Genomic DNA, 25,003 nt, shown 5'->3' with positions numbered 1-25,003 from the left:
GACATTTTTCGTTTACATATAAAGTTTCGTCTTAGCAAAAATCCAATTTAGGCGGAAAGTGTCGTCCCTGATTAGCCTGTTATAAGAGACTTAACATGCATGTGTACAGACGGCGGTACTTCAATACTTATGCATAACTAAAGGAACGATCAAATGGTCCATTCTTCAATACTTCAATCCGGAATTACGACTGACTTATGGGGTTTAAAAAGGTATATATATATATGCATGTACGTTAAGTGTCGTCCCAGAAAAGCCTTTGCAGTCTACACAGGCTAATCAGGCGCGACATTTTCCGCCTGTTCTGGATTTTTACTAAGAAGAAACTTTCTTTTAACGCAAAAATCGTAAAAACGGAAAGTGTCGTCCTGATTAGCCTGTGCGGACTGCATAGGCTGTCCTAGGATGACACGTTACGCACATTCATTAAATCCTTTTTCCCAGTGCAAGGCCCATGTGTTTATGACTAGTATGTACTGAAATGAAGTTACTAAAGATGATAGTGCGTCACATTTATGGTACGAAATAAACAATTGTCATACGATTTTAAATAAAACAGAGTCGGGTTCAGTAATGATTTGGAGATACCCGGTAAGCTTTTCCAAAAATGGATATAAATAGCTTAATTCGAAAAGAGAAGGAACCCGAGATTTTTCAACAAGTAATGTTTATTACAAACACAACATGACAGAGTATCAGTATATCGAAGAAAATACATCACCAAACAACTTGAATACCTGCATATTATTGTGTAAATAAATACAATGAATAAAAAGAGATAATTTAACATATTTGCACACTAATCAATCAATTACATTGATTTATAAATGCACAAAACATACAGACACTTTACGTTTGTTTAATCGTATACCAAATCGTGACGTCGATGCTGAATCAGGACATCACTAGTTTAACGTTGTTCAAACTCGAAATGAAATTGCCAGAACAACCTTATTCGTACCCATATATATTAAATTTTGCTCGATAAAATTACTCCTTTAGTAAAAAAACTAAATACATAACAGCCCCGTATTCACAAGCTCATTAGTCACGACTTACGAAAATTTCTTAAATTAATAAAATTTCGTTTAGCTTATGCTTTTTTGTGTATTGACGTATGTTGACATTAAAAAGTTTAAAACAAGTAAATATTACTGTTTTCGCCTTTTGTAAGCAGAAAAAAACTGTCACTAATTAATTTGATCTGAAGTTTTCAATTGACTACAACATAGGTTAAGATTTCTCTTACGTCTTCATGAATACCGGCCATTGTAGTGAAATCAAACATACAGGCATTGCGAACCCTCATGCGAGTTCTGTTATTTATTGATTGTGCTTGAGAAATACGATTTGAGCCGTGCTCTGGGGGTTTTATGCATGTGCTTAAAGTGCCGTCCCAGATTAGCCTGTGCAATCACGCATATGCATTAAACCCCTTTTTCACAGAGCACGGCACATATGCATGTGTGCCAGAAGTTAAGTTAATTGCAAGCCAATTAAAGCGTCTCCATAACGCAACAGGGACATTTTCCAGCTGTTGTATTTGTGTGACTCACTTTAGTGTACATAAATTGCCTGCCGTCTGCTGTAGTCCTATAGGTATCTATAATCCTTACAGATCAAACACTCATACGCATTGGTTGCATTTTCTATTGATCAGTGATCACAAAGTGATCAAATGTACATGAATTTACGTCGACAAGATAATCTGCTGCAACACCGAATGAGTTACTTTATTATGTACATCGATTGCCCATTTTACACACTCTTCCTTTAACACGACGCAATGTGAAAGCAAGCTGTCGATGACCATGTACATATTGGCTTCATACATATGTATGATTCTCTTTTTTTTGTAGTTTTTTGTTCCTGTTGTTTACCCTGACCGATTGAGACAAAAACAAACATAAATACTAAAAGCAGTATGCAAAACGTTCACATGTGAATATCAAAACTCTAAATTATAAAATCCTTTGTTGATTCACATGGCGAGATAAAAAATATCTGCCCTTTTTATATTACCACCAGATTGCGCCTATTATTGAAGTAATTAAATTTCAATGCTGGAAGTACATCGCGGAAAGACTTCACCAATAAGCAACGTTTCAAATCCACAGAAATCCGATTAAGCCAGTACTACAAATAGAGCATGGTATTTCTTTATCGATGAATCAGTGAGGAAAAACATCCAGCAGTACTCGCCTATCTGGTAGGTTCTTTGTTTAGAGTAATCATTACATTTGACTGAGCGTTCTTCGTACATAAACACACCTTCCTTCAGCTAAAAAGCGCTTCAATAGTGTGGTTACTTAGTATCGAGTAACCATTATGTTGGCATTATAAATAGGATTTTGTTCATACATAAACATGTTCCCCCCAAAGGAAGACCTCTTTAATTTGGTATTTTGCTATATTTAAACAATAATTGAAGTTTGAACAAATCTTTCTGTGGTCTAGTTGAAAGTGTATAACTTAGAATGCTTAATACATTTGAATCGAGATTTATAGCAATTTTTGTGTTGTCACTTTGCTTTTTCTTTGAGTTGAGGAATATTTTGCGTGGCGAAAGATCACAAATGATTTTGATATTACTTCGCAAGGTTCTATTTAGTTATTTTAATATGTTTCGGCTATTTCTTTTATAAATTAAAAGGTTATGTTTTGACTGTCTCACCAAACATTTTAAAATAATTATTGTTTGATAAATAGAATTCTATATTAATGTCATAGTGTACTTGAATATATCCGACTCGTCTCAGAAAGGCTTACACGGCTCACGGCTCCTGAATATCCATACGAGCCATATTTTCTTTGAAATTATGTTGATGTTTCCCTGGTGAACAAAATCACTACCAGTGACGAAAATAAAATAAAATTACAATTTTATCGCGTTTCACAACGTTTCAGTCCGCTTGTTGTTAAAACACCATTCTATTTTATCTGAGATCCATCTACTCAGTATCGAAGTAAAATAAAGCAATTACAGTTAAAAGAAATTTAACTCAAAGTTTCATTTTCGTTTCCAACCAAAGTGATTTTTTTCGAAAATGAGGACCGCAGTTTTTGAAATAATACCGGACCTCATCAAACTTTGTTGCAAATGTCCTAGGTTCGACGTCTTTCGCATGGGTTTATGGCATTATACGCACCGAATGTTCACATTTTTTTACAGCTTTGACGTGATTGCCGACATCTTAAGGAGGTGGGGGCGAAACTCTGGATGCAGAATCGTAACTATAGCATTTAGTCTCATCGAACTATCTGAATTGTTTTCCTTTTAAGATGTAATATTCGCTGTACGTCTAATATGGCTTTTTAGACAGAAAATGAGGCGTTTTAGCGACGTTTAGACAAACGGTACTTCCGTTGACGTCACAATAAGCAAAATCATTATGGTGAATATGGATCTTCTTTGATATTCACAACGATTTTACAAAGTAATATACCGTTGTAGCACACATATTTGCTCTCGATATATTGTCAATTATGTATTCACATTTTATGTAAAAAAAAATATTTATTGGCTAACTTGTGAAAAAAATCGACAATCTACCTTACCCAAAAATATTTTCTATATCAAAGTTTTATTTTCACCGTTTTTAAACCATGGATACATATTTTATGTAACTGATATTTGGCTCTACATTGTAATGTACCGCTACCATTTAGTTGTACACAGCCTATAGTTTAGCCGCTCTTGTCAGGATGGCTTTAAAACAACTGCGGTTCATGTTTTCAACATGTTTTATTTGCAGATACTAAAAGTTACTAATATTATCGCATTATAAAGTCGACATGTTTCAAAAGGCACTTCAATGTAGACTTTAAACACAGATCTTATAACAAGTATTTTCGTATAGCGCAGATAAATTCTTGAGCTCTCTGGAGTTCATAAGACATAGGATGAATCATTTTAATGTACTGAATACTGTAACCAAAGATGTACAGTTAGTTTAAACTTGTAAAATAGCTTACCATTCTCAGAATGGAGAAGATCTGACAATAAGATCTAAATAATTAATAAAGATCTGATTTTATGCCGTAATGAACGAAAGCTTTTGTGATCATAAAAAAGATACCAAATGTTGTTTATCCGCGCTATTAATACCTGCCGCTCAGCAACTTAGGATTTAGGATTCTGCGTGATTCTGCGCACTAATGTCTGAGGAATTTGGCTAAGCCAATCAAAACGACTTAGGATTGCGACAACCAATCAAATGCATTTAGGAATCCTAAATCCTAAGCAAAGTTCTCTAGCAGCAAAACATTCAACAATAATATATATTTTAACTTACAAAAGAACATTTTAGGAGCAAATAAAGATGAGCAAAAGATTCTACATCTAACAATAAACAAATATACTTCTCTCTGACCTAAACAAAAATGCAGTTATGACAGAAAAAAAAATATCACGGTACAATATATCCGAAATACTTCAACAGCTGAAAAGTACTTTTTAGGAATGGCGAATTTTACACAAATAACAACATATATGAACATTTAATGACTATAAATAGTGTCGTAAAGTAACTTATAGTCGTATTATTATAATCATACAATGTTAAGTCACTTAGAAATGAATATAACCAATAGAATCATTGCAAGATGACGGTTGGACTTGCCTCCTTAAGGTTCGGACATTGACAGTAAGTTTTGGAATTCAAGTTCTGTTTATAATCATTAGAAAAAACATATTTAAATGATTACTCTATTAGTTTATATAACAATTAAACACTTCAACCATAATTTTGTGTATGGGAAAGTGTAATGGTTGAGTATATGATAATATAAACAATAGCAGTTTGTTTACATTATGAAATAACAGATAATAAACAAATTTATTAATACTCCAGGGCTTTTCATTTCCCCTACCTTAAAGAAATAAACTTCTCCTGAAGTTTGAACAATAACATCAATCAGAAAATACATCACACAATAAGAATTGCATAGTTTATCAACAAAACATGTTATTTATTATAATAACATTAATATCATTCTTACTTCAGTTCAGGTTTCAACATGCGGCTATTCTTTCACAGTTTCCAGGTAAGAATAGCACTTTTCAAGACTATAATGTTCATTATTTAAAATTAAAATGACATTGAAACACTGTTCAGAGGTTAATGTTGATGCCCATGTGGTAGGCACACAAGTCCACGAAACACAATTCAATAAAACACATAAAAAGTTCATGTTTAAATTATTGTCTTTAAAGTTCATGGCACATAATCATTCATGAGAGTCCATGAAACACGGTTTACTTATTATTCACAAAGTCCATGAAACACAATTCAATAGCACACACATAAAATAATTATGTTTAAAGTACACATGTTTTACCATTAACGTCCATGGCACATACTTCAATTTTATGCAACTTCATAGTATGAATATTTCCACAGTAAATGTTCACGCAAGATATTATGTCCATAATTCATGAACAAATCTTCACAACATTACACTTTATGTCGGTCCGTCCGTCCGTCAAATCAACAAGAATTATCATGTTGATGCGTACACACTTATATTCGGTTTGCAAATTATCTTGACAAACACAGTCCATTTTGAAAATTTTCACTTTAAAATAATATTTACATTCTAACAGGAATGTGACTGATTTTTTCCAGGAGCGTTGAAGACTTCTTGAAGAGAGGAGTTAGAGCCTTCAGAAGATCTGTCTGATTAGCAAACGGGGACTGGTCCTTTCCATTCGCGATGTCCAGGAGAGATTGATAAGTGTAGAGTCGGGCCTTTGCCTTATTATCCATGGGAAAGACTGCAGAGCCGGTGAGCACAAGAAAGTGGAAGTTGTGTATCAAGAACGATCGCTCTGGAAGAAGGAGTAAAGAATCGTTTTCAGTCTGTGTAAGGGACATGCTGGCGAATTCCACAGCCAGAAGACGCTGATCAGGGGTGAGTCTTCGCCAATTCTTGGGGGGCCACAAAAGATTGGGAAGAAGAAGTATGGACTCTTCTTCAACTGTTGCCCAGTCTCGCTTGGCAGAAGGGAAGAGTGGCATGTTTCCATCAACGAGCATGGATCGAGCTTTGAATCTAAGCAGTTTTGCAGATGGAGTAGGTTTGTACATGTTGGCAGCTGGAGTGGAAGTGGCAATTGTATATAACTCATCTTGGGCTAGTGGAGTGGGTGTTGCTGGAGGAAGATCTTGGCGTGTGTTGGATTGAAGAGGAGAAGCCGGAACAGGTGTTTAGTGATCATCTTGAAAGGGTGAAGGTGGAGCGTAGTTTGGTGTTGCTGGAGGAATAACTTGAAGAGTAGAAGTGCCAGAAGGAAGCGGGGATAATGGGTCGGGTGCAGGAAGTTCGTCGAATAATGGTGTAGCGGGGGTAGCTGCTCTTGCAGGTTCTTGTACTGGTGTTGAAAGTCGAGTTGTAAGTGGCTTGTTGATAGTGGATGAAGATGATGTTGTGTCGGTGATTTCCTCAGCGTAAATAGAAATTGGAGACGGTGACCGGAGGGATCTTGCATCGTCATCATCAGCCATGCAGAAAGGCTTGGAGATTATGTTATCCTTCTTTCTGATAGTATGTATGTATGACGATCTTATGCCAAGGAGTGAGGCAACTTCCTCTAACACAAGGGAACTGTCATGAAAAGTTGACCACCGGCCGACGGGTTCGATGGCGTCCTTAACAAGGGTTTCGCGCCTCTTAAGAGTCTCCATGGCACGGCGGTCCATGCAGATATGCCTGTAAAGACGGATTTTGAACACATCCGAAACAGATTCTGCGAACTTTTTTGATGGAGTCGAGAGTTATGACAATAGCCAAAAGGAACAACGAGTCCGGGGTTTTTCGTTTAAGATGATGTGGGGGAGGTTTGTTGAGGAGTTGACGTGGGGGAGATTTGTTGAGGAGTTGACGTGGGGGAGGTTTGTTGAGGAGTTGACGTGGGGGAGGTTTGTTTAGGGCTTCCTCCCACGTGCCAGTCCTCTCCTCGATTCCGGGGCTTCTACCCGTCGACCATTTAGTCATGCGATATCTGGCATACTAGACTTCTGGTGACATTTCCTTGTCCACGTCATGCAGTTTAGAATATTCCAGTGGATTAATTGAGAAATAAAAACACGTCTTCGTGAAGAAAAGACCTCTTGGAGCATGCTCCATTTCTATGGGATGTTTGGTCTTAACATGGTGTCGCAGGTCTCCGACTTTCTTGAATTCTCGAGTCTTTCCCGACACACAAAATGGACACAAGACATCATCGTCGGGTACCTTTGAACTCTGAAACATACAAGGTCTCGTCTAAGTACGGGTAGATACATAGTATGGTGCACATACGATGTCTAGCAGAAGCAACCATCAACACGGGATAAATCGCAGCTGGGTGATCAGGCCAACTTCATTATCTCCAGAGAGCTCTCAATTGCGCGCGCCTTCTATATATAAAACACATATTATTATTATTATTATTATTATTATTATTATTATTATAAAAATTATTATTATTATTATTATTTTGATTTGTTATAATTATTATTTTTATTATTATTATTAAACCACATTTATACCAGTTACTTCGTGGGTATTTGCTCTCGGCTACACAACACCTATTATGACATGGCCACTTGCTCTTGCTGACCCTGCCTATGACATCATAAAACAAACGGCCGAAGGAGGGAAAGTCGGATGCAGAAAAGAAATTGGCGACTTGAATCAACATCTGGGGTACCAGGCCATCAAGTTTGTTGGAGACAGACGTTCCTACGTCGATTTAAGAGTCGTGTCAGGTTCTGCAAGTACTTTGGGAGATTTCGCATTCGTTCTGACTGTAAAAGCCTGCAGCACTACCGGTGGAACCGTTTTCTACTATCAGCAAGATACGGGCCCCATCGTAAGCCAAAGGGTAATCCGGGACATTGTACTTTGGTGCAACTCCACGCACGTTATTGTCGATGTGATAAGTGTAACAGGTGACTCACTTGGGCAAATTGTTTCAGTGCAAGATATGGGAGGCAATGAATGGGTTAATCTTGCTCTCGCGTACGACGAAAGCAAACCTGAGCTGAAGCTCATGAAATCCCAATCTGATCTGGGTCTTGTGAAGCTTTCGGGCATTGGAACCAATCCACGCCTTGGTTTGCCAGGAACACTGCGCATTGGCGGAAGGTTGAACGGGACGTCTAGCCAAGCGTTTGCTGGTCAAGCAATATGCTGCGTGATGTATGACTATAAGATTGCAAATGGTGACGTCATGAATGCTGTAGATGAGTGTCACTCTGGAGAATCGCCCTCATCGTATCATTCCACACCGGGTAAGAATTTAGACTCATAAGATGCATTCCTGTAACATGTTAAATTATTTTTATTAATTGGTTATATTTTAAATCCATTGAACAAAGCTTTGTTTAAAAAAAAGAGACACACTTTATTTACGTAGTGTTACTTGATTGCTTACTCACATTAGCTCACATATTCATTTATAAACTGTCAAGCTACAGACATTATGCATCAATGCACTAAATAACTAATATAAAAAGAACACTCGAGCTCACTACTGTCAAGCTAAGGACGTTATGCATTAATGCACTAATTAACTATTGCAAGAACACTCGAGCTCAGTAATGTCAAGCTATCCACATTCTGCATTTATGCACACAATAACTCATGCAAGAACAATCTAGCTCACTGCTGTCAAGCCAACGACATTATGCATGAATGCACTAAATAACTAATGCAATACCACTTGAGCTCACTACTGTCAAGCTTAGGACGTTATGCATGAATGCACTAAATAACTAAAGCAAGAACACTCGAGCTCACTGCTGTCAAGTTATCGACATTATGCATTAATGCACTAAATAACTCATGCAAGAACACTCTAGCTCACTGCTGTCAAGCTATCGACATTATGCATTAATGCACTAAATAACTAATACAAGAACACTCGAGCTCACTACTGTCAAGCTAACGAGATTATACAATAATGCAATAAATAACTTATGCAAGAACACTTGAGCTCACTGCTGTCAAGCTATCGACATTATGCATTATTGCACTCAATTATTAATGCAAAAACACTCGAGCTCACTACTGTCAAGCTAAGGACGTTATGCATTTATGCACTAAATAACTAAAGCAAGAACACTCGAGCTCACTGCTGTCAAGCTATCGACATTATGCATTAATACACTAAATAACTCATGCAAGAGCGCTCTAGCTCACTGCTGTCAAGCTATCGACATTATGCATTAATGCACAAAATAACTTATGCAAGAACACTCGAGCTGACTATTGTCTAGCTAACTACATTATAAATTAATGCACTAAATAACAAACCCAAGAACACTCGAGCTCACTGCTTTCAAGCTAACGACATTATGCATGAATGCACTAATAACAAATGCAAGAACACTCTAGCTCACTACTGTCAAGCTAACGACATTATGCATTAATGCACAAAATGACTAATGCAAGAACCCTCGAGCTCACTTCTTTCAAGTCAACTACATTATAGATTAATGCACTAAATAACTAATGCAAGAACAATCTAGCTCACCTCTGTCAAGCAAACTACATTATGAATAAATGCACAAAATAACGAATACAAGAACAATCTAGCTCACTTATGTCAAGCTAACGAGATTATGAATTAATGCACAAAATAACTAATGCAAGAACACTCTAGCTCACTTCTGTCAAGCTAACTACATTATGAATTAATGCACAAAATAACTAATGCAAGAACACTCGAGCTCACTGCTGTCAAGCTAACGAGATTATGAATGAATGCACTAAATAACTAATGCAATAAAACTTGAGCTCACTGCTTTCAAGCCATCGACATAACGCATTAATGCACTAAATAACAAATGCAAGAACACTCTAGCTCACTACTGTCAAGCTAACTACATTATGCATTAATGCACAAAATAACTAATGCAAGAACACTCTAGCTCACTTCTGTCAAGCTATCGACATTATGCATTAATGCACTAAATAACAAATGCAAGAACACTCTCGCTCACTACTGTCAAGCTAATTACCTTATGCATTAATGCACAAAATAACTAATCCAAGAACACTCTAGCTCACAACTGTCAAGCTAACGACATTATGAATTAATGCACCAAATAACTAATCCAAGAACACTCTAGCTCACAACTGTCAAGCTTACGACATTATGCATTAATGCACTAAATAACTAATCCAAGAACACTCTAGCTCACAACTGTCAAGCTAACGTCATTATGCATAAATGCACCAAATAACTAATGCAAGAACTCTCGAGCTCACCTCTGTCAAGCTAACGACATTATGAATTAATGCACTAAATAACTAATGCAAGAACTCTCGAGCTCACTACTGTCAAGCTAACGACATCATGAATTAATGCACCAAATAACTAATGCAAGAACACTCGAGCTCACTGCTGCCAAGCTATCGACATAATGCATTAATGCACTTAATAACCAATGAAAGAACACTCTAGCTAAATTATGTCAAGCTAACGACATTATGCATAAATGCACTAAATAACTAATGAAAGAACACACGAGCTCAATATTGCCAGCACGGCCGTTAATCACGGGCACCACCTCTTTTTGTACGATGCATAAATAAATGAGCCAATGTAATTTCCGAGGTGGCCCTAAGGACCGGATGTTTTGAAATTTCACGGATAATTCTTCAGGGTTAGTAGGTTTTATATGTTTTCCAACGTATTTCGCAATATTTTAAAAATCAGGCAATGAAGTGCGATTCAGTGAAGATTTATTCATCCACAAATGTACATAAACATACAAACACAACCATTTCGGAAACTTTCGGATCTTCATATGTTGCGACATGGTGGAGTTTTTGAAAGCAAATCAAAATAGTGTGCCTTTGTGACGAGCAAAATTCCACCCGATTAATTCTCGAACGACATCAAACGATTGCGTTTAACATATACTAGTTGCTGCGTGCACAGATACATTGACATCTTGCAGAACTATTAGGTAATTTTGTTTGTTTTCCAAACGAGATGGAGCCAATGCCAAAGAGGTGGAGCTAAGGACATGAGGTGGCGCCAATGCACGATATATGAATAATCACACGACTTACATTTGATAGATACTGTTCCCATTTCATATTTCTTTTTATTTTTGAACGCAAATACTTAAACCCAAATCTTTACAGAAAATATAAACATTCTAGAAAAAAAAACAAGATGTAAATATATGAATATATAAGTAGCCCACTAAATTAAGAAGTCAATAACCTGAAAAAGAAACATGTTGTTCGATATAAATCCAAAATATGTAATATTCAATAAAACCAATGATTAAATTCTCAACATTCTCAAAATATGTTCTATACTACAAATGTTTTGTTAAAAAAATCTAAATTCACGAAGTAATAAAAAGATATTACCGGTAATTCTTCTTGAAACGAGTTTAGTCCTCTATTAAATTTGCTTTATTTACTGAAAGGCAAGGGTCAACGAATCTTAAATAGGCTACCATATGCCATTCGCTCCTACTAATATCTGCAACAAATTAGGATAGCTCCGGCTTTAATCGTTACCTTTTTGACAATAATCCTCAAGCTTCTTTCCAATATTGTGGCATATTCAATCACATATATTTAAAAATCTCTTTGCAACACATGTTTCTTCATAATTATATAGACTTTACTATTTTAATTATATTTCATTATGACCGAATTAAGAAAACAATCGAACAATCCACCTGGAATACGAAACAAAATGTGTATTTTCGGTATCGAAAATTAAAAATGGCTAAAAAAGTACATTGGCGCCACCTCCTGCCATTAGTACCACCGCCTTGGCATTTGCTCCATCTCTTTCGGAAAAACACCAAAATATCTATTCGTTCGACAAGAAGTCAATGTTTTTGTGCATCGGAGAAATTGTGCTTGTTCAAAGCATTTGTTTGGTGTTGTTAGTTATTTCATTGGGTGGAAATTTGCTCGTCAAACAGGAAAAATAAATCGATTTTATGTTAAAATCTTTACCATGCCACAACTTATAAAGGTCATCACGTTTCCACATGGGTTGTTATTATATGTTTCTGTACATGTGTGGATGATTAAATCTTCTCTGAATCGCACTACATTGCCCGACTTTAAAAATAATGCGAAACATGTTGAAAGAAACATATAAAACTAACTCACTATGTGTGTTACTCTTATATAATTATCAACTAGATCACTTGAGTGCTTAATATCCATAGGTTTGTACTATCTGTTTTGCTAAAATGAAGTTTCACATAAAATAGTTTCAGAATCAACTTCTTGCGAGCAGTTGAAAGGGTACTTCGTTCTAGAATCACGCGACATGGCTGTGGACGTTGCCATGGTGCCCTTAGCAACGCCTACCGTAATGTCACGTGCAATGTGTGCGGATAAGTGTCTACGACTTGATCAGTGCGCAACGTTTACATTTTCGACTCTGGACAAGGTATGCAAGCTGTACGACGATGGTTATAGCGAGGGTCGTGTTTCGATTTGGAATACTAACGTCTACACACGAAGAGACATTTGCTGTTAATGCTGGGACACTAACGTCTACACACGAACGGACATTTTATGGTAATGCTGAGACACTAACGTCTACACACGAAGTGATATTTGCTGTTTATGCTGAAACACTAACGTTTACACACGAAGGGACATTATTTGCTACTAGTACTGGGACACTAAAGTTAACACACATTCTTTTTCGATAAAATGATTCAGTCCAAGAATGTATATATTGCAATTAAAGAACACATGAAAGGAGACTTTGATGTATATATGATAACGAGTTAAATCGCCTACATGTCTTAACTGCATTTGACCTTAAACTGAAAGTAATGAGCCAAGGAACATTTGCTGTTAATACAATCGAGTACGCTTGTTTGAACTAAGCTCAATGTGTCAAAAGAAAAACATATGTTCTTGCCAATTTTCACATGTGTCTTGTTCTGAGAAAGTTGGCATAGTGCATGTGCGTAAAGTGTCGTCCTATATTAGCCTGTGCAGTCCCCACAGGCTAATCAGGGACGACATTTTCCGCTTCAACTAGATTTTTTGGTAAAAAGGGACTTCCTTTAAACAAAAAATACCATTAAATAGGAAAGTGTCGTCCCTGATAAGCCTGTGCGGACTGCACAGGCTGATCTGGGACGACACTTTACGCACATGCATTATGCCTAGTTTTTTTCAGAACGGGGCTCATATTATCAGAAACACACCACTCGTTACTGAATCCTATGAAATTCAGCGGGGGAGTCCGTGTCCTGTTTTAATAAAAATGAGCCGCGCTCTGTGAAAAGGAGGTGTAATGCATTTGACACTTTCCGATTTTATGTATTTTACGTTTAAAGAAAGTCTCTTCTTAGCAAAAGAACAGTTTAGGCGGTAAGTGTTGTCCTGTACAGACAAATGTGGGACGGAACTTCACGCACATGCATTAAACCCCGTTTTCACAGATCACGGCCCCAAAATAAAATAATGACAATGTAACTAACAAAGGAAGTGCTTGTGATGTGTGCTGATTAACAACTCATAAAAGCGAGACTTGTAATACAAAACATGTTGGCAAGGCAGGACGTTTACATTTTCTTCCATGGAGTAAAAAGTAATCCCACGAGTTTTTTCACATTACGGAAGATGTGTTCGTACCATTATAAAACAATATCATAGAAGACCAATCCTGCATGTATACTTTGTGAACGTTTAGCATAACATTGTCAATCGCTATAGTTCTCGGTCGTTTGATGTTGAACACTTTTTGATGAAACTAGAATTTTTATTTTAATAAAGCATTTATTTAGTTTTACAGTGTGCAATATTTGGCATGCTGATTAAAATTTAAGTAAGGATGCTACAGATTTTTTATCTGTATTCACGACTTTTGCATCGAATTTAAGATTGTTGTTCAAGCGGAACATCACAAATAGATTCCATAATCATACGCATATGTAAAGTGGTGAGGTACAGTTGTTGACTAATAAACGGTAATAGTTTGCCAAACCAAAGAATTATTAATAAAACTATAAAACGATACTATAACAATTTCACGATAATATTCGCCTTTTAAACGTTTCTTGTACACGTAAGATTCATTAAAGTACACTTAGACACTAATCATTCTATGCATGTACATAGTATTTTAATAACTGAAAATCATTTTTATAACTCTTACGTATACAACAATTTTACCCGAGTACCGAAAATGCGCTTAAAGACACCCGCAATACTCCGGGGTACTTTTAAGTATAGTTTCCGTATCCCGGATATTTTTAAGTATACTGTATAGTGCCGGGGTACTATTAAGTAATATCTGAGTCGACAATAATACATAATGGTTGTCCCAATAGGCCGTTGTCGGCTCAGGTACATCTTTAATAAACCCCGAAAACTCTTACGTATACTATAATTTACCCCGGATACGGAAAATACGCGTATAAGCATAAGGCCATGTTATTGAACATGTAAAGAGTTTAGTGCGGACTTTTAACTAACAATCAAGGAGCATTCAGGTAAACAAACCAATAGAAACGCTCTTTGGGATTAATTACGGATATCATTCTTATTCGATAAAATGATTTGAAATGTATTCAGTCCAAGAATGTATATATTGCAATTAAAGAACACATGAAAGGAGACTTTGATGTATTTATAATAACGAGTTAAATCGCCTACATGTCTTAACTGCATTTGACCTTAAACAGAAAGCAATGAGCCAAAAAAGTAGTCCGCTTTGTACAGGAAGTAGCAATTTAAGGACTAGTGGGAATGAAAAGCACAAGTTTAACCAACACCCAGAGTTTTCTTATGTAAAATCCTTCCTTTAGCTGTTTGATAGAATGCTGTAATGATTTCTCGCGTAGATTCAATGCAAATTTTGATTTCTTTTTACAATTGGTTGAAACCGACGTCTTAAGGGGAAGAGGACAATTACAAACCGTAACCCTTACCCTAACCCTCTAACCACCCCCCCCCACCCCCCCACCCCCCCCCCCCCCCCCCGCGCATAACAATACCACCATGACCTCGCTCGTTGTCGTTGTCCGCTTCCCCGTCTTAAGAATTGCAGTTTCCAGAATTGGAATCACGTGACCTTTTTTCTTTGTAGGCTGCGAGTTATTTTCTCTTTTCCATTTGTGTATTAGTGATGATGTTACTGACATCCATGCTACTAGCATATTCCTATCTATACGCACATTTTTACATTACTGGTATCTTAAATGAACAATTAAAGTTAAATACATTAAAATATGTCTTTATGTTGCATGAATATGTTGCTCCAGTGTGTTTAATTTGAGTGTTATCAATTATTTTATTATACAAATGTACAACAACTTACGATGATTATGAGTGTTTGTATATATTTTTATATTTCTACTGGATGTTTTTTACTCCTTGCTAGTAGTAATTTACGGATTGAGATGTCAGTTTCAAGATTCAATACCTTTTTGCCACAATGATAATACTAGGGTCTAGGAAATATAAAGTCTATCAAATGATATATTATCTCTTAAGCTATTTATTTGTTAAAATATTGAAGAAATCCACCAGCATTGATGCATCATTTCAGCATAAACCATATAAACTATCAAATATAAGTTTGCAATGTGAAAATGCAATGGGTTTTTTAATGCAAAATTCTGTGAACAAGTAAATTTAAGCTCCGATGACCTAGAACGTAAAATTTATCAAGGTTAGAGGGGGAGATAACGTTTTAAATCAAAATAAGCGCTTTGGAACGGCCTTATGAGAGATAGGGAAGTCAAACACGCGAGGTCTGATAGCTCAAACTGCGATAAAACAATTTAAATTAAATTGGTTTAAATGGACATTATACATGTGTAGCACAGATGTACATGTAAAGGTATCTAGCAATCACAGATTGGGCCCATGTACACGATATGTTGTCATATGTGATTAGTGGACTATATGTGTGACTTGCCGTTGTACGCGTATGTTACTGTTCGATTGCCTGTGTAACGCTGCCGTCAAATATTCAACATGAGCTGAAGGCGACTTGTGAAAAACATCTTTTTAAAAATTTACATGTGGGATTTCTATTAATCTGCATTTTTAGTTACAACAATGGACCTACGGAAATCCGTTTGGTGGACTTTAACCATAGTTCTCTGTGAACTTTCAGCCTTAAATTGTAAGTTTAAAAGTATTAGTATATTTTTCGCAATATAGTGCTGTTGTTTTCGCTATAATGAGACGAGGTTTGAAGTTACAAACGAAATGGAACAATGGTGTATACGTTTTATTGCAACGATGTAGTGATTGTTTGACCGACAGCAGACGCGTCTGCTCGCTAACATTATAAAACCTTTGTTAGAATGCATGTACATACTTGCGGTGATAACTTTGTCTAAATACATAGATTGCCTTAAGTATAATTATTGGAAACAAAGTAAATAATTAATAAGACTGAATTAATCTTAAGCAATATCATTTTAAAATAATGTAAAAATGCACTTTCATGTACCAATAGGTGGCAATGTAGTCCCACAGGCACCGCCGACCAACAACTACACGGTAACCGATGGCAAAGTGACGTGTGTTGTCATGACGGCGGGTATACGCCTCGCCATTCCGTATGTCACAGATACTAAGGTAGGCACAGTGCGTTGATGAAATGTCGTAAATTAAAATACACATAGACAAAGTGACACCATACAGTATATATACGGAAATATCAGTTATATAAATTGCAAGTCGTCTCTCTATTTTCAAAAAAAAATAAGCACGAATTGCATACATTGTAGGGATATCAATATACGTGTTAAAGGATTTTGAAGAGTCGATTGTTGTTTTAACAAATTTAATGTAAAATAAATTTATTGGTCTGTTAATAAGATAAACCGCATGGGAACAAACCGTTTCTTTAGCAATTTGCATTTAGTGTTAGCACGGAGCGTACATTGACAGGAGTTGAAACGACTGTTTTACCCTTACTGTAGTAAATTCAATTGTATGCAAAAACTTATCATCCGATTTTATTGGTTTATGCGTTAGCTTGTTGCTTATTAATTCCTCAAAAAATATAACGTTAAGTATATTTCCGTTTTTATTAATGGATTTATAGCGAGTTAAACACGAAAAATAAGCATTTTATGTTTTACCCCCGCGCGTTTAACCTTGTCGTAACTCTGTCACGTGACCAGTAGCTATATCGATTAACGTTCATCGAAGCGCCGAGGTTATACATTTTAATGTTCCCACTAACGTCTTTTTTTCTAATTTTATTTCTCGGCCAATTTTGACAAATTATATATCATTAGAAAGCCTACGTTTCGTAGTTTTCAGATATATAAATATATATATTATGTTTTTCTTCTAATTTGGGCAGCTCGGCGAGTTATAACTTTAACTTTAGCAAATATCATACCGTTTCAGAATCTACTCAGTATATTTACGGTAAACATGGTCGTACTTTATACAGATTTGTAGCGTTTATATTTGAAGTTCAGTTTTTAAAACTACATCTTGCTTAGGAGAATAAAATTCTGTATACGATATAAAAAAAGGGTTTAAAAATAAAAGTAAATAAGGAATGAATTTGTACGAAAGTAGCGCGCGGTCATAATGCTCCGAACTGATGCTACGGTCTTGACGATTATGCTTTTGTTTAGTTACCGACCATTACATTTCCGTTGCCATGATTAATATATTTTTTATCGAATATATTGTTCACGAAACATATAAATAAATCTTACTATTAATGAAGTTTAATAAATTAACGATTTCAGCTCTTGTTATAACATGTTAAGGATGTTAATTTAATATGAGACAGCGTATTTTCTGAATCTGTTTATTTGTGATATAGGACTCCGGCCCCTGACACATATACATATATATTACAATCCATGCAAGACAATGGTGTGTGCACAAATGGTTGGCATAGTATTTAAACATATAGTCGAGTGGTTAACAATGCTTAACAACAGCATGCTAACACATTATACAGTAATTACATGTAGTAGAGCAAAAAAGATTCAAATATTTCATCCGAAACACGCGCATGCCCGCACGCACACACATTCACACATGTATGTAATTATATTCATTTATATGCATACATACACATATACAAATGTCATTGAGTATATATACGATATATAACTGTATAAACCCTGCATATAACCTATAAAAATCTAGACGCCAGAGTATAGGATACTGACAAGTAGTAATAGCTGAAATTAGGTTGTATAGGTAGGGTCTACAGTAAATTGACAGAAATTGTATACCGAGTAGTAAGCCTATCGAAACGAAATATAGGACTTTCTCGGTAAGAGACTACATTTTAAGCTTAAGAACACTTTTACATTCATTTGAAAATATAGCTTAGTCCTGTGGCAAACCTCTAAATTAGGTTATATTAAAGATCATTAAAATTTTCGCGTTTCAAGTGCTTTAACAATGTTATAAGCAGTTTGTTTAATTGTCTGTTCATTTTGCTTGACAGCATTATAAACAAGTTATGTATATTTGGGTTTATGAACAATTTACTAATATGTTAATATGTTTTTCGTATATCCTGCAATACAGGGCACTTGAATAGGAAATGTAATTCGTTTTCTATTTCACCAGTATTGCAAATTGAACAAAGTCGCTGTTCTCTTGTTAAACCGCGATATCTGCCTGTTTCGATTTCTATCGGAAGGATTCTGGAACGAAGTTGGGCAAAACTGCGCCTAAATTTGCGCGCACATATGATGTCTAAGTATGATTCGTGTTCGTATTGTGACTTAATATGTTTATATAATTCAAGTTTGGGAGATGTATTAACTAAACTCCACCACTGTTAGTATTGGGACTTAGCCCTTTCTCTAAATTCATTTATAAATGTTTGTGGGTTTGGGACATGCTGGTTCATCCAAATGTAATGAAATCCATTTGTGCTAAGAAAGTTCTTAATTTCATTAGCCCAATTAAAGTAGAGATTTAAGTTTGTGTTTCAATTGGAAATTATAGCATTTTTTACGTTTCTGGTGTCGGGCATGCTTATTATTTTCAGCCAGTATTTTAGGCATAGAATTTGTGAAGTTATTACAATAGGGTAGAGACCACAATCTCCGAGGCTCGTGAAATTGGATGTTTTTTCACCAACACAAAGGTACCTTTTGCAGGCATGTCGGTGGATCGATTCGATACATTGAATTTCTTTAAAACCCTAATTTCACTTCCATGTAATAAAACAGGACTTATTTTACTGTCAAACAGTTTAAAGAAGACCGAATTAGATAGTTGACCATATTTATACAATGACGATAATATGCCATTCAAGGCACGCTTCCCCTTAATTGCATTTTCGCTTGCCATTTTACTTAGCGACAGAGAAGAAAAGAAGCAGACACCAACGTAGGTAAAGGACTGAACAACGTCAATTAAAGTACCCGCATAACTCCAGCGTTCATTCATAGCTGGTTTACCCCCCCCCCCTTTCTGAAGACCACTATATTTGTTTTCGTGGGTTAACATGTAATCCTGTTCTCGTACGGAATTGTTGCAATCAATCGAGTTGGCGCTGTTAACCCAAAACCGTATCAGCTAGAAGAGCAACATCATCTGCGAACATAAGCAGTAAAATTTCAGCATCATTTGGTGACATTTGTATCCCTCTCACATCGTTATTTAATATATCCTGTACTAATTCGTTTATGAAAAAGGAAAATAATTGGGGTGAGATCAAACACCCTTGTTTTAGACCGATTTTGCAATCAATATAGTCAGTGTACCCGTAACTGCATCGAACGCGAGACTTGACGTTTTCATACATAGTCTTTAGTATGTTTAAAAGTTTACCTTGTATGTTAGCTTCTTGTAAAATCTGCCATAGAATACTGCGATCTACTGAGTCAAATGCAGTTTTAAAATCAATTAAACCTACGTAAAACTTTCCACGTTTTTTGGACAATATTTTGGAAATAAGAGTTTGCAGTACAAAGGCGTTATCAATTGTCGAATAACCAGCTCGGAATCCGGATTGACTTTCGTGTATTTTAGCGAACGCGTTAGCATAGAACGATAGCCGTCTATTAATCACACTGGTAAATAATTTACCAAGTATATCTAACAATGATATGCCTCGATAGTTTTGCGGAGAGTTAATATCACCCTTTTTATGTATTGGCACTATTATAGCGGAGCTCCAGTCCGATGGAAAATAGCCTGTATTAAATATTCGGTTGAATAAATGCACTAATATTGGTAAAATAAATGTATGCGAATATTTAAAGAATGCAGGGGGAATTTCATCTTGACCGGGGCTCTTGGATTCATTAACAGTTCGTATACTTAATAAAATTTCTTCATCGGTAATTTCATTATTGAAAAGTTCTTCTTCCACTTCAGACAAGTTATCGGTTATGTTTAGGTCAGGCGGTCAATTGTCATTGTTCGCATTCGCCGTAAATAGTGCTTCAAAATGCAATTTCCAGTCGTCTGTGCTAATTACATTTTCGGTATTATTTGTTTCGGACAGGTTCTTAAGTTTCTTTCAAAAGAATTTGGGGTTATTTAGATTTGAACATAAGTCATCAATCTTGGTCTTATAAAAAAAGTTGTTTTTTACGGTTACAACAATCTTTGAATTCTTTTTTCGCCTGAAGGTAGTTATTCATATTAGTTTCCGACGAGTTACCCGTTTATAATCGCGGCATTCTTTGTCAAACCATTTTGGTCTGAGAGTGGATACATTGCATTTTGATTCCTTGAGGCAAAGAGCTGAACATTGTTGAACAATGCCAACAATGGGACTAACGATAGTATTGATATTAACGGAGTTGTCATTTATAAAACCGAGTGTCCGTGACATGAACTCGTTTGTAAACTTATCTTGCAAACAACCTATGAAATGCGTCAAATTGTTCTGTTCAAAGTTATATTTTTGCGGATCTTCATAGGTGTAGGCATAACATCGTTTTGTTCTAGATTACATTTTAATTTGATTTCTAGCGGGAAACGGCATGACTCGATTCTCTCGCCGATTCGAAAATTTATAACCATGTTTGACAAATATTCAGAGATAATGACATAATCAATGACACTTTTGCCATTGGCGTTAACAAACGTAAAGTGCCCATAATTACTATCTTCACCTAGTCTACCATTAGCGACAATTAGATGGTTAGAAATGCAAAAAATTAATACAAATTTGGCCTGACTATTGATGACTTTGTCCATTGAGTTTCGTTTGCCAAATGAGCTGGTTAATATTTCGTTGTACTCCCTTAGTATTGGCAGATTCTTCCAATATAAATCAGTAATGAAAACTGCCTGAGATGATGTTCTTGCGTTAAAATCACCAAGAAGCACAAAATAATACTCGTTTATATTAAGGGGAAGCTCACTTAATGCATGTTCGAAGTATTTAATGCCAGTAAAACGCTCATTTTCATACGAAGGTGAATTGTCTGGAGGAAGGTACAAAAATATCAAAAGTACATCTTTTGCGGTGGCCACAATAGACTTTTAAACTTTAAAAAACATGCAAAACCTGTGTGGGGTATCAATAAGTGTCACATAGTTTTGAAAAGAGTTATGAATGCACACATATAAACCTGACATAGATCTACCTACATTTTGGAGGCGAAATGACTTTTTTGCATACATAACATAATCAGAAAATATATTTAAACTGTTCACATCATTTTCATACCATGTTTCAAGTAAGCAAAATATTTTAAACGTTTTTAAATACTCAGTTAAATCGATGAACTCTAAGTTTGGTAATAGGCCTTCAATATTCCAGCAGCACACATTTAACGAGCCGGAAGAGTTGTCAGATAGGCCCTGACCATCCCCCTATGCGTTCATGGAAGTGATTTGATCCCCATCCATACTTTCATGTTCGGCGGTATCACCCACGGTGTCACCCACATCATGTGCATTTCTGTCGCCGTCGATGGGGGGGGCGGTGTGGCTTTGCTTCTACCGGTGACAGTTCTGCGCTGCGAGGCTGGCTGTGGTAAACGATCTTTCACTTGCAGCTGCCCTTTATAGAAATATCCAAACTTGCCATGCTCTCAAAGGGATCTTAATGTGTTTCTCTGGGTCTTCTTGAGGTCGTCCACTATACGAATGCCTTGCTTGCGTAATTCTTCGCGACCTCTACACGCCCGTATATAGTGGCACCTCTTGATATTTTTCGGCTTTGCACACTTCAAATAAAAAGGGTGTCAAACATTCATCGTTTGTTGTTTATTATCAAAAGGTAATTATGTTTAATTATATGAAAGGTTATTTACCTTTAATTATCAATTAATTGAAATTATTTAAAGATTCTTGAAAAACCCCGGCCGAAAAATATCAAGAGGTCCACTATATACGCTGTCTCGTCATAAAATTAACACCCTTTCTGTGTTATAAACAAGAGCTGAAATCGTTAATTTTTTAAGCTTCATTAATAATTAGCTTTATTGATATGTTTCGTGAACAAAATATTTAATTTATTTCATAAAAAATATAATAATCATGGCAAAGGAAATTAAATGGCCGGTATCTAAACAAAAGCATAATCGCCAAGACCGTAGCATCAGTTCTCTTCGTTAGGACCGCGCGATACTTTCGTAGAAATTTATTCCTTACTTACTTTCATTTTTAAAACCATTTTTTTCTATCATATACAGAATTATATTCTCCTAAGCAAGATATTATTTTTTAAACTGAACTCCAAATATAAACGCTACAAATCGGTATAAAGTACGAACATGTCAACCGTAAATCTAGATTCTAAAACAGTGTGATATTTGCAAAAGTTAAAGTTATAACTCGCCGGGCTGCCCAAATCAGAAGAAAAACATTATATTTATATATCTGAAAATTACGAGACGTAGGCTTTCTAATGATATATAATTTGTCAAAATCGGCCGAGAAATGAAAGTATAATTTTGAAAAAGAAGTTAGTGGGTACATTAAAATGTATAACATCGGCGCTTCGATGTACGCTAATCGATAGCTACCGGTCACGTGAATAAGTTACGACAAGATATTTGCCGATAAGGTCCCGTTTCATATCCATCTCATCTAGAGTCTCATCTAGAGTTCGCGGTGTAAGGCCTCTTTGATGATCAAAACAGCACGTATACGTATACGTTAAACCCCAATTACTACTTATACTTGTTTCTACATTAAAAGCAAGAAAAAATATGAAGTTGTAACTGAACACAGTTCAAATGCAAGTTGTAATGTGACAACATAGAGTTGTCCATAAGCAATGTATACCCCGGTAATCGGCATTAAGCAATATGCAATTGCCATTTTATAATAGCAGCATGCATGTACTGGCGGATCAACCCTTCAATACAAAACAATTTCTACTACTATGTGTAACCTCAAATACTAGTAATTATTTTAATGACAATATCTTTCTTTCAGAATGAAACAGTCAACATAACAATTCCTCAGAACGGCACAACCTATGGTGGAATGTGTTCCAAACCCGACGGCACGAACCAACTCAACATAAACTTTCTAGACAACTGGAACTTGACATTCATCTTCGCTAACTCATCTACATTAAATAATTCATACGAATGGCAGCTTGTAATTTTGAATTATATTATTGACAGTTCCTATTTCCCGAACGCTACCAATTTAGGAAAGCACAATTTGACGTTAACTTTCCCGAACGGAACGAATGCTGCGCAATTCAACGGTTCCTACCGCTGCGACCGCACGCGAGACATCCCGTTGTCGATGGGCGTAACCATGACGATGATGAATTTGAGTTACAGAGCATTTGGATCAGACAGTCACACGGACATTTCCTCAGAAAGTGAGTTGTTTGCTCATGTGAGTTAAAGTTTGAATGCCTATGATGGAGCTTGCGTACTTGCTGAAGATTGTATAAAATATGATGATGATTATGATGGATATGATGGTAGTGGTTGTGTTTGTGGTATAAATAGTGATTGTGGTGGTGGTGATGACTATGATAATGACGAAGCAGAAGCAAAATCAGATGATGATTGTGGTCGTGATTACGACAGTGATAATGATGATTATGAAGATAATTAAGAATATAATGATGATGATGATGATGATGATGATGATGATGATGATGATGATGATGATGATGATGATGAGGAGGAGGAGGAGGAGGAGGAGGAGGAGGAGGAGGAGGAGGAGGAGGAGGAGGAGGAGGAGGAGGAGGAGGAGGAGGACGATTATGATGATGATGATGATGATGATGTCATTTTTATCAAAATGCAGTTTTAAAGTTTCCATTTCCAAATGTTTTTTTAAGAAATTATTACATATATTGTTCTCATATTTTAAGACGTGAGCACGTGTCTTGGTAGCCATGGCATCAGCCCGGAAACTGACCTCGCCCTGGCCCTGGCAGTGGGGATTGCTCTCGGGTCGTGTATTGTACTCACCGTGGTAGTGTACGTGATAGCGAGCAGGGTCCGGGGGCACAAGAACCTGAAATAAGCTAGTGGAAGACAGTACGACACGCCGTTTTCTTCATGGACTGGACTAAAAAGAGATTTTCATGACAGTTCCAATATTTATCATAGTTTTAAGTGTTCATACGTTTTTGTACATGAACTGTTCAGTAAATTATATTTACTGCGAAGATCTATTAATAACTATTTGAAAGATCTCTGTAAACGTCATTATTTGGTGCGTTTTTATGATCGACGACCATGACATATCACATGTTCATTCTGTATGATAAAGATACAAATACATGTATTCATATTGTGTTTCAAATATATTCAATTTGGTCTCATGCGAATGTGCATATCTTACTTAAAACATATATATAACCTAATCTGAAGTAAGTTATAAAAGACTTCATATGTGTTAAGATGGTCCGTACTTCAATACCTTTTGCATAACTATAAGAACGATACGTGTAAAAACCGGACCTTCGGATTGGTTGATTAGGCATTGTCGTATGAGTATCAGGAGTAACGACTGACTTAAGTAGTTTAAAAAGGTATATCAGCCTCACTTTGTGAAAAGGGGGTTTAATGCATGTACGTTAAGTGTAATCTCAGATCAGCCTGTGCAGTCC

General features: G+C 36.1%; 1 protein-coding gene across 6 annotated transcripts in view; it reads left to right on the top strand.

Moving 5' to 3' along the window:
• The first annotated feature begins 15,723 nt into the window (after nt 1-15,723).
• The window catches only part of LOC127847767 (uncharacterized), a 178,162-nt gene continuing 168,882 nt past the window's right edge, over nt 15,724-25,003 (top strand). For 3 of the 6 annotated variants that reach the window (XM_052379903.1, XM_052379901.1, XM_052379899.1), the window contains exons 1-4: nt 15,724-16,129; nt 16,469-16,590; nt 23,356-23,755; nt 24,282-24,405. In XM_052379903.1, coding sequence (XP_052235863.1) covers nt 16,063-16,129; nt 16,469-16,590; nt 23,356-23,755; nt 24,282-24,367 — 675 coding nt within the window. In that variant the 5' untranslated portion in view covers nt 15,724-16,062 and the 3' untranslated portion in view covers nt 24,368-24,405. Of the gene's footprint in view, nt 16,130-16,468; nt 16,591-23,355; nt 23,756-24,259; nt 24,690-25,003 lie in introns of those variants that run through there. The other 3 variants (XM_052379902.1, XM_052379898.1, XM_052379897.1) reach the window with 3 other exon arrangements.

The sequence above is a fragment of the Dreissena polymorpha genome, chromosome 10 (genome assembly GCF_020536995.1).
Source record: "Dreissena polymorpha isolate Duluth1 chromosome 10, UMN_Dpol_1.0, whole genome shotgun sequence".
Lineage (NCBI taxonomy): Eukaryota > Metazoa > Mollusca > Bivalvia > Myida > Dreissenidae > Dreissena > Dreissena polymorpha.
The sequence above is the reverse complement of the archived record's forward strand: the minus strand, read 5'-3'. Positions and strand labels throughout refer to the sequence as shown.